General features: G+C 36.6%; 1 protein-coding gene across 1 annotated transcript; it reads right to left on the bottom strand.

The window, feature by feature from the left end:
- Positions 1 to 5805: 5805 nt before the first annotated feature.
- Positions 5806 to 6486, bottom strand: LOC114404175 (protein MAIN-LIKE 2-like). Its single transcript, XM_028367271.1, has one exon. It carries the CDS (start codon positions 6484 to 6486, stop codon positions 5806 to 5808), a length of 681 nt encoding a protein of 226 aa, XP_028223072.1.
- Between the last annotated feature and the right edge of the window lie 5649 nt (positions 6487 to 12135).

Here is a 12135-nt window from a genome sequence, read left to right on the forward strand (position 1 = left end):
AAATAGCTAAAATTTCTATTGGGTAGAATCGCTTCCAGTAGTTGAATTCTACTAGCACCTTTAGCACGTCTTTGTCATTTTTCAATTTTGTTATTTCATATTCGATTAAATTTTCTGAATACTTAGCATGACTTGGTTGTCGAAAGAACATGACTTGGTTGTCATTTGACCACCTGTGATTCATGAATTCCATAAGGGGGAATTCCCATAGGTGCAACTTGCTTGATTAAATCCTTTAGTTTGTCCATGCTACATCCTGAAGGAATGTCAAATATTGTTAGATTTGTTCTAGTGAAGGAGTAACCCAAAAATCCACCTTGGCATGGTATGTTCCACTTCCCGTTGTAATACAGAATTGTATCATGAGTATGAGTAATAGTGGATTGAAACAGGTTAAGTATACCATCCGATGTTCTACTGATGGTACATAATAATTCTATAGGGCCAACACACGAGTATTGCTCATTTCACATTAACATTGTGTAAACATGATCATCATTTTTCAATTGTAGAGATTGAAAAAATATTGTTGACCTGCATCTATGAATGGCCGTCGGTAGTAGATTTCATCCACTAATTGATCGTTGGTTAGCTGAAGGGTGTTGTGAATTCTACTCTTGAGTGTCTCAAAAGAACAGTCATTAGGAACTCGCATTGGTGTTGGAGTGGGATTTTGAAAATAAACACCAATTTGGTTGTGAGTGATTAATCCATTTGAAAAATGAAGGCTAATCTCGAGTTAGCAATGGTTTGACTGCTTGTTTCTCCCAAGAATGTCATAGTATTAAAATTGAATTTGGTTTGTGAAGGTATGTTGTGTGAAATTGTGCGGTTGTATTGAGGGTGTTTGGTGTTATTTATAGTTGTATGAGCATTTTGCCCCGTTGATGTATATTGGAATCTCATAAGGCTAGAATTGTGTTCCATCTAAAGGCTTCTCTGGAATCCAATGTTTATTTTTCCCTTGTACCTAATGCAGCAGGCGTCCATTATAATTTTTAGAGTGAAAAAAGAGATTTTGAGTTGTCCATTTCATGTCAGTTTTGTTGGTAAAACATTTAATTATTTAGAGACTTGTGCAAATTGCAGGGTATTGTCAATTTGGACTGTGATTTTTTCCTGGTAACTAATGCAGCAGACGTCCATCATAATTTTCAGAGTGAAAAAAAAGATTACAAGTTATCCATTTCATGTCAGTTTTGCTGGTGAGACATTTAATTGTTTAGAGACGTGTTCAAATTGCAGAGTGTTGTCAATTTGGATTGTGATTTTTCCCTGGTAACTGATGCAGCAAACATCCATCACAATTTTCAAAGTGAAAAAAGAGATTCTGAGTTGTCCATTTCATGTCAATTTTACTGGTAAGACATTTAATTGTTTAGAGACTTGTGCAAATTGCAGAGTGTTGTCAATTTGGACTGTGATTTTTTCTTGATAACTGATGCAGCAGATGTCCATCACAATTTTCAAAGTGAAAAAAGAGATTATGAGTTGTCCATTTCTTGTCAGTTTTGCTGGTGAGACATTTAATTGTTTAGAGACTTGAGCAAATTGCATAGTGTTGTCAATTTTGACTATGATTTTTTCCTAATAACTAATGCAGCAGACATCTATCATAATTTTCAGAGTGAAAAAAGAGATTATAAGTTGTTCATTTCATGTCAGTTTTGCTGGTGAGACATTTAATTCTTTAGAGATGTGTGCAAATTGCAGAGTGTTGTCAATTTGGACTGTGATTTTTCCCTGGTAATTGATGCAACAAACGTCCATCATAATTTTCAAAGTGAAAAAAGAGATTCTGAGTTGTCCATTACATGTCAGTTTTGCTGGTGACGCATTTAGTTTTTTAAACAGTCTAGTGTAAATTGCACAATGTTGTGAATTTCAACAGTTATGTTACGATGTCACCTACTGCAGTAGAAGTGGGTAAAATGGAAATTTTTAACTTAAATTTAGACAAACAATTTATTTTATTGCGTAAAGTGATCACTGAACACAGATATAAGACACTACATGAAAACCTCATAGTAGAAACAACTAAGACATGAATCATTCTCATATTACCAATCCCATTTGAATATTGTTTCGTGGGGTGGAGACATGTTACTTCCTTTGAGCCTAGAAGAGGAATTAGTATCACTACCATGGTTTTTGACCCAACAACTCTCGTATTCATCTGATAGGTCCTCAAGATTGGAGATTAAGTTATGTTGGTTGCTTGGTGGGTTATTATTGTCACAAATTATGGCAAATAACTTCACAAATGGTAGAGGTGGGTTGTTGTAAAAAATGTTGAACATTTGTCGAACATCAGTATCGTCTTGCAGAATAAAAGATGCGTGCATATAACATTGTCCTGACTCAAATATGGAGCAATGAAAGTGGAGATGTTGGATATGTTACTATGATTCAATGTTTAGTTTTTGGTGGACAAGTTCAAGCAATTTTGTAAAGGTTATGGCCTTGTTGACCATGAAAATTTTTGTGTTATTACTAACGAAGGTGATGCCCTCAATAGTGTTGCAGATTTGGTCATTGTAGTAAATACAAACATATGTAGTTGGATGACACATTGTGGTAGGGGTTGAGATGAATATTTGAAAGTTCTACGAATGTCTTTAGCTGTAGTGGTATTTATAGAATTTTCTTATAGTTGGGTGAGACACTAGTTAACTGTGCATTTAGATGAACTGGTAAATGAGTACTTAAGCATAGTTGCAAGGGTCCAAACCATAGTTTTTTTTTATTTTGTGCTCCTATTTTGAGGTGATTGTCCATGGAACCGGTGCATGATATTTTTTTTTTGGATTCTTTGATGTTCAAACTACGGAAAAAAATGTTTCACGGATACCATTAATTTGTTGGACGCAATTTTAAAAAAATGCAGAACATGGGCACTTGAGCATAGTTACAAGGGTCCAAATCATAGTTTTTTTTTTTTATTTTGTGCTCCTATTTTGAGTTGGTTGTCCATGGAATCGATGCAAGATATATTTTTTTGGATTATTTGACGTTCAAACTACGGAAAAAATGCGTCATAGATACCATTAATGTGTTGGATGTAATTTAAAAAAAATGCAATACATGGACACTTAAGCATAGTTACAAGGGTCCAAATCATAGTTTTTTTATTTTATTTTGTGCTACTATTTTGAGTTGGTTGTCCATGGAACTAGTGCAGGATATTTTTTTTTATTCTTTGACATTCAAACTACAGAAAAAATGCATAACGGATACCATTAATGTGTTGGACATAATTTTAAAAAAAATGCAGAACATGACCACTTAAGCATAGTTCCAAGGGTCCAAATCATAGTTTTTTTTTTATTTTGTGCTCCTATTTTGAGTTAGTTGTCCATGGGACTGGTGCAGGATATATATTTTTTGGATTCTTTGACATTCAAACTACGTAAAAAATGCGTCATGGATACCATTAATGTGTTGGACATAATTTAAAAAAAAATGCAGAACATGAGCACTTAAGCATAGTTGCAAGGGTCCAAATAATAGTTTTTTTATTTTATTTTGTGCTCCTACTTTGAGTTGGTTGTCCATGGAATCGGTGCAGGATATATTTTTTTAGATTCTTTGACGTTCAAACTACGGAAAAAATGTGTCACAGATACCACTAATGTGTTGGACGTAATCTTAAAAAAAATGCAGAAAATGGGCACTTAAGCATAGTTGCAAGGGTTCAAATCATACTTAATTAGGATTTTGTATGTTGCGTGTAGGCATTATTGTTCAATGACATGCACTGATAATTTGTGGAGACCCACGTTAATAAAAAAACACCTTTAATAGATTGCATAGGGTTCGTTGATTATGTGCAGTTGTTCACTATGCGGTCACATGCAATGATAGTTGGCATGCGACACTGTCTTACACATGGCTTTTGTCTGAATGTGAGGCCTCGAGATTCCAAAGGCCATTAAAAAAACAATGTTAGTATCATGGCTCGTGATTACAATTTCCATTAAAATGATAGCCTTACTGTAATTCCTCGAGATTCCAAAACCCCTCTGCACGACTGTCTTATTGTCATATCTCTAGCTTCCAAAGCACGCCTACCTTTGTATTTAACTGCATGATATCACCCTAATGTTTGCACAGTTACATCAAAGTGTCAATGACCCAAAAAAGAATAGTGCATGAAAAATGAGTTCATCCCCAATTTGTGTGTTCGTTTATGTCAATGGTGAGATCACCCGCAATTCAATTGGAAACATCGATGTTGTTGTATCCAACGATGACGCTGGCCGACATAACCGATGTAATACAATCATCAATTACAGATGTTGATGTTTCTTACACAATTACATCAATTTGGTATCGTTGTCCTATACACGAAATTAATGGACATGTTGAGTATACAGCATGTCCAATTACTGATGAAAAAGATGTTTGGTGCATGTTTAATACATTCACAAACATGTGAAGTGTAATATGTGTGGAACTTAGAGTTGAAGTTCATATGTCACGACCATTGTCTCACATTAATGACCTAATTTGTACGGAGATGGAGTAGAAGTTGAATAGTTCCATGAAATTAGAATAAACTATTTAACATATGTTGTTGTATTGCTTTTAATTACTTTTTAGTTTTTCTTATGTATTTGGCGTTTGTTTGATGTGTTTGTACGATGTTGTTCAGTTTTCATTTTCGTTTGTCATAAGGGTACTCAAGTAAATTGTAAAATTAGAGGAGCATGAAGATAATATAAGTCGAAAAGTTCAACATAAGTTAATTACAGAATGATATTTTCATCATACAACAAATTTTACTACTTAATCCCCATAATGGTGTCCTGTTCCACATGGAAGGCGTCTCATCTGGTATGTCATGCAGTGATGGATTATTCTCTTGTACATCTTGGCTAAACATCAAGTTGAAACTTGGTTCCACTTCGTTCTATATGCTATGCATGTATTCACGAGCTAATGTTGGCATTCCACAATCAGTTCCAAAAACATTGCTCAGGAAATCATCTGGTTGGACAATCAGTGGAGTGTAGTCCATGTTCGAAGCACTAGGAAAAGCGTAATCCGTCATGGGGTGGAATTGGTGTGTATGTCAGTGGAACGTAATCTGTCATGTGGGGAATTGGTGTGTATACATTCTGGTTGCACGATGTTTATTGCCCTTGATGATTGACCAGTTTCAAAATTCATTGGTGGTTGCATATTGAAATAAATAATAGTATTACTTTGATACCATGCCATGTATTCCTGAGAATGCTTTGCATGCCCTATAATAGGTTGTCCCTGTAAAACCATTGATTGACGTTGTTGTCAATATCTTATCCACTTTGCATGTTTTTCTGCCCAATTTGTGTCAGTTCGACCTCGCATGTCGATTTTGTGAAGTTTGTTCATGTTTCTTGGGGGATCTGGTATGTCTTATCGAAGGCGAAATTGAAGTTTAACTCTATCTGCTTGGTGTCATTCTACTATCGAGAAACAAATTAGAGGGGTGCAGGCTGTCCATATGGAGGAGTCTACGAAAGTTGTTGACTCCAAAGCATCCAAAAAGTGGAGATATGGATTCCACAAGAACTATAATAATACAACATGAATAATTAATTAATTATTAAAAACACAAAACTCAACATTATTTTTATGTAACTCATACTTTATTTATTACCTGTTCAACTGTCATGTGGTCTAATCTCATTCTATAACCAATGACATCTCCATGTGGTGTACCAGTAAAGCTTAATCCACCGCCACTCCATCTAATAAATGAAAAATTATTAATTTAATTGAAACTATGCTAATCATATAACAATGAATTTGAGATTCATATCACCTCGTAACCAACGGATACGATGGTGTCCGATTAACTCTTGCTGCAATGAAAGGCATGCGATACCATGCCCAATATTGCAACAATGACGCACAGCCGCCCATGGTTTTGGCATCAAGGTTAGTGACCCTACACATTTCTCTGTACAGTGTTGCCAGACAAGCAAAGCCCCAACTATACCTCCTAACTCGATCGAGATCAGCCAAGAAAGTGAGGTACATCAAATGAACTCGATTTCCCGTCTTGTTTGGCATTAAAACCCCACCAATTAGCCACAAAATATAAGCTCTACAATGTGCTTCTAATTGCTGCTGTGTCGATTCTGAGGGAAGTGATGGCATATTATCTTGCAACCACTTAAGCTTAATGGCAGAGCCTACTATTGCTTCTCCCTTTGGTGGAACAACACCCAAATATTGTTCACAGATTTCCTCCCAATCATAGTAGGTTGCACTAGTGATTGGCCTACCGTCGACCCTTATGCCAAGTTGTAGTGCTACATCCTCCAGTGTAATTGTACATTCTCTAACAGGATGATGAAAAGTGTGTTTCTCTGGTCTCCATCGCTCAACAAGTGCAGTCACTAGATGATGATCAATTTTGAAGTGGCGTAATTTTGCCACATCAGCAAACCCAGTATGAACAAGCAATGGCTTAATTAAAGGATGAGGAGCAGGCATTGAATGACAATAGGAAATGATTATTGGTGATTGTCCTTATAAAATAAAAGTTACATTTTTTTAATTGTCACGACAAGAAAAGGTTATAATATCATCTAATTGGTACTTACCATGTTTTATATCTTTAAAGCTCGGTGACAATCTTGTTTCCATAACAATTTTGTTGCCTCCATTGTCACTTAAGACAATCAAACAATTTGAAATTTAGTTGTTGATATTCAAAAAGAGCATATGAATGAAATGAGCTGCCTGTGAACGTAATTATAGGCGGAAAAAATTTACGTGTGCATTGTTCACTATTGTTCATTTACTGTTCACGTTGGGAATCCTGCAACGATACTGCACGCGTCAGAGCACTGTTCATGTCACTGTGCATGTCAGGAATCCTACAGAGATACTATTCATGTCACTGTGCACATCAGAACACTGTTCACCTCACTGTGCGCATCAGGAATCCTACAGAGACAATGTTCATGTCATTGTCTGCGTCTGAACACTATTTACGTCATTGTGCATGTCAGGACACTGCTCACATCATTGTTCATGTCACTGTGCTTGTCAAAACACTATTCATGTACTGTTCATTTTACTGTAGATCAATTTTCAACCGCAAAAATCGTCAGTGCACTACTCACGGCACTGTTCATGTAATTTCGACTGCAAAAACTGTCGGTGCACTGTTCATGAACATGTGGATGCAAACTAGATTGTTAAAATTGTCAGTGTGATGACAATCGTTAGATCTATCCGTAGCCACAACACTATCAATAGGTCTCCAAACATATTCTTCTACACACAGAACACACTCCACAGCAGAAGTTCCAAATCATTCTGAGTCTCCAACCCAAATCACTCTGAGTCTCGAAACCAAATCACTCTTAGTCTCGAAACCAAATCAATCACAATCTCGAAACTAAATCACTCACAGTATCCAAACCAAATCACTCTCAGTCTCCAACCCAAATCACTCTCAGTGACCATGGCAAGCAAAAATGAAAACATTCCTGCCGTAGTATACTATGACGCCTATGTAGCCAATTGTGAAGAGGGCGTTGAGTTTAAGGGCGGAAACAATGTACTTGTTCCAACGAGGATAGGCATGACCTTCAATGTCTTAAAAACAAAAATCCAATGTAAGATGGGCCTAAACCGAGGTCAAACCATAATCATAGTCATTTATCGATTCCCCATTTATGCTGGGTCTGACATGTTTAATTACCAGGTTGTTACCATTAGTGACGATGAGGATATTGATGACACGTTCGGTGTCGATAACCAACTGTTAGTTGCGTTATACGACTAACTTTTGCAGGGAAATTATTTTCCAAAACTTGTATAGTTCCCCAATTTATGGTTGTTTTGGAGTAATCTTGTAAATAAATCTTGTTTTATGGTTAAAGCTATCTTTAGAATATGTCCATTGGATTTAATGATGAAATCTGTGCATTTTCAGGTAAAAAAAAAGGCTAAGTTATGAAGTGCAAAAAGTGACAATTGAGCTTAGCTCAGCAATTGGGCAAAGCGCGCATCCACCGCTAAGCGTAGCTTCAGTGCACTTAGCGCGAAGGAGAATCTGGAAGAGCATTAGCATCAAGGCCACGTGCTAAGCACAAGATTAGTGCGCTAAGCGCAGCAGGTGTCTTCAGCCAGGCTCAGCGCACGGTTGGCGCTAAGCTCGAATCCACTTACCCGCGCTAAGTGCGAGGGTGGCGCTAAGCGCAACGTTGCGAATTCATAGCCTATTTAAAGCCTGTCTTGTGCAGAATTAGGGTACACTTTTGACACACACTTTTACAGACTTTTAGACAGGTTGTAGGCACAAGAAAGGGCACAAATTCCAGAGCACACCACAGTGTCTATTTGGGGAAAAGAGCCCTAGAAGCATCAAGAGGAGCAGCTTGTGCATTGAAACCTAGGTTTTGTAAAATTATTATTGTTTGGGTTTCTTTGTAATGGCTGGCTAAGCACCCTAGTTGGGGATTTCTAATGAACAACTGATGTAAATACCTAATATCTAATTGATTATGTTTTTTGTGTTCAATGCTTCCTTCAATGCTTAATGTTTGTATGCTTTTGGTCTGATCATCCATTTGTGTGCATAGTTAGGTGACTTTAGCATTGGAAAATGTACTGTTGCTTTAGAACTTGATTGAAGCAGGATCAAAACTTAATCTTACAAGAGGGATATGCGGATTAAGTTTTGGTTTTAATTATGCTGTTACAATAATGTTGTTTAGTCTAGGCCTAGTCTTACAAGAGGGATCTGCAGACGAAGCTTAGGCTAAACTTTCATAAGCTGCTTGAGCTGAGTCTAGTCTTACAAGAGATGAAACTCACTTTAAGTTAGTCTAAACCTAAGAGGGCTGTCTCAATTAGGCCTAGTCCAACAAGAGGGATCTAAGGATGAAGCTTAGATTGATTTGGTCTGACAAGGGATCGAGGTTTAGTAATTTCGGCTACAGCATAGAACACAAGAGCATGATTGATTAGAGAAATATATTTATATGTATCAGCTTGTTTGTGAGAAAGACCCAACATTTCTACCTACTGCTGTCATTTTTACTTACTTTGCATTTTATAGATTTAGCATAAAAGTTTAGTTTAAATTTTGTTTCAAATTATCAATCATACATGTTCTCTCAACAATGCTTCATTTCTGAACTTAATTCAGGCTAACGTTAGTTCCCTATGTTTGATACTCGGATTCATCCGTTTTAATTTTTAAATACTTGACGATTCGGTGCACTTTTCGAAAAACCGGATTTCTCTTGAATATATTTGAACGAAGAAAAAGTGGAACAAAAAGCAACTGCAGGGGAAATCCAACACCAACATCAATGCTTAAGTGGCTTTCAGTTGCTCGTACAATACGAACAACAACTTTCTTCTATCGGCAATGTCAAAACAATTGTTCAATCACCACAAATTCATGAAACACCATACACCGACTTCCATACTCAAACCTACCATCAAGGCCCATCCTCTTACACACCAATCCCATACACGATCACAAATGATTATTACGTCCCTCATTTTGAACCCACCAAATTCGATACCCACATTACTTCATACACACAACTGCTTGGTGGATCGTCAAACTACTATGAGACAACTCCCCAACTAAATGAGCCCTCCCAACAAAATACCGACCCAACTACTAATATCCATGTTGCTCAGTCAGAAAGCAAAGAAATGTCACATGACTATCATGCTCAAAATAGGTTGCCGGATGAAGTAGTTGGTGACTTTAGTGATGACGAAGATGAAATTTTGGCGGACAACAACAACGACGATAATGACATATAGTTCCTTTTCCAGCAAACATCAACTGAAAATGTCTATCCTCCATATCCAAATAGCATTGATGTTAGTGACAATCAAGTGCCCGACAACCTCGACTATAGGCATTTTTTGGACCAACAAGCGTCCGAAAGAAAAAATCTAAAAGTTTGGGAAATTAGAATGATAGAAGGGCCTCACACATGTGTAATGCCAACCATTTCATAAGATCACAATAAGATAGATTCAAAACTTGTAGGCAAAAATATCCTTGTGATGGTTGAAGAAAACGAGCAACTAACCATTCCTACATTCATCGCATTCGTAAGACAAGAGTTCGGATACACCATCACATATCGTAAAGCATGGTTGACAAAACAATGGTCCCTCGAGCAGGTATACGGTAATTGGGAAGAGTCATACAACATACTTCCTAAATACCTACAAGCTTTGCAACTTTTTATCCCTCGCACAGTTGTCAAGATTCAAACTATTCTTGCACTAGACGAGTCCAACCAACCAATCCCAAACAAGGTCATATTCCATCAACTTTTTTGGTCATTTAAGGCATCCATTGATGCATTTGCATTTTGTAAACCCATTGTCCAAATCAATGGAACATGGCTATATGGAAGATACAAAGGGACGTTGTTAGTTGCAGTTGCACAAGATGGCGCTAACAACATATTTCCATTGGCATTTGCCATTGTCGAGGGTGAGATAACAGATGGGTGGCACTTTTTTTTGCAAAACTTGAGAACGCATGTGACACCACAACATGGTATATGCTTAATCTTTGACAGACATGAGTCAATCAAAAGTGCATACAAATGACCTGATAATGGGCGGGCAGCTGAAAACTCGTCACATGTGTTCTGTATTCAACACATAGGCCAAAACTACAAAAAAAAAAAAACAGTTCAAAATGAGGACGAAAGAAAAAGCGTCTTGAGTATGGGTAAGATATTTTGTTTGTATTCTAACACACAATATTTAATTATTTAACATTAAACTAACATTTAGATTTTTTTTTTTTGTAACTACAGGGTATGCCATGACTCAACCACAACTTTTTCGCCACTACCGAGAGTTACAAGAAGACAACCCGCACGGCACAACATGGCTTGATCAAATACCACAGGAGCAATGGACCTTGGCATGGGATGACAAAAAACGGTGGGGACACATGACCACTAATTTGGTAGAGTCATTGAACTCGGTGCTCAAAAAAATTCAAAATTTTTCAATCACGGCCTTGGTCAGAGCCACGTATGACAAGTTAAACAAATATTTTGTTGACCGTGGGACTCAGACTAATGCAATGATCGCCTCTGGACAAGTTTACACACTTATTGTAGCCAAATTCATCACCGAAGAAGAAACTAAGTCCAACACTCAGTTCGTTCAACAGTTTGACGCCAAAGATTTTAATTTCAAGTTGAGGAAAGAGTGAATACGAGAGAGAGGTGTCGAATGGGAAAATTCAATGTCAGGCTGGATCAAAGAACATGTGATTGTGGAAAACCTCAGAAGCTACACATGCCATGTGCACATGTCATTGCTGCATGTAAGCACATCAATATAGATTACTTGCAATATGTTAGTTCAGTGTACACATTGGATTACGTGTCAAGTGTCTACAAAGTACCATTAGCAGGCATGTGTCATCATGATTACTGACCATCATATGAAGGACCACACAATTATGTGTCAATCCAGTCATAAGGAGAAACCAAAAAGGTCGACCAAAATCTACAAGAATTCGAACGAATATGGACGAGAGAGAAAGAGCTCAACCAAAATGGTGTTCCATCTGCATGCTAGTTGGTCATTTAAAAAATAAGTGTCCCCACTGTCCTGGAAGTTCAAGTCACTATCAGTGTATTTCATTTTTCATCATTCATAAATTAATAAAACATTCTTCAACTGTATAATTTTCACTTCATAATACCTTACAGTGTAATTTTTTTAACTAATTTTATTCAACTTCATAATTTTCTCCAATTTTATCATTTTCCTTTATCTATATATATTTCTAAAAAAAATTTAAAAAAATCCATTTTTTTTAAAAGAAGTTAAAATAAAAACAAAACAAAATATGTTGAGAATTTGGATTTGGGGGACCCGAATTCTCAACACAAATTTTGAAATTTTTTTAAAAAATCACAGTGTAAATTTGGATTCCTTCAATCTAAATTTACACTGTGAATAGTAAACTTATATATTGAGGTAAATAATGTAGGGGTTGTATATTTTGGGATTTTTTATGTATATTCTGGAAAAAACAATTCTACAAATGTGTCCCGGTTATAATTCTTTGAAAGTGTGAATCAGTGCACCAAATCCAGTTTCAAAGTTTCTTTGTTAAAA

The sequence above is a fragment of the Glycine soja genome, unplaced genomic scaffold (assembly GCF_004193775.1).
Source record: "Glycine soja cultivar W05 unplaced genomic scaffold, ASM419377v2 tig00005439_1_pilon_451196_845285, whole genome shotgun sequence".
Classification (NCBI taxonomy): domain Eukaryota; kingdom Viridiplantae; phylum Streptophyta; class Magnoliopsida; order Fabales; family Fabaceae; genus Glycine; species Glycine soja.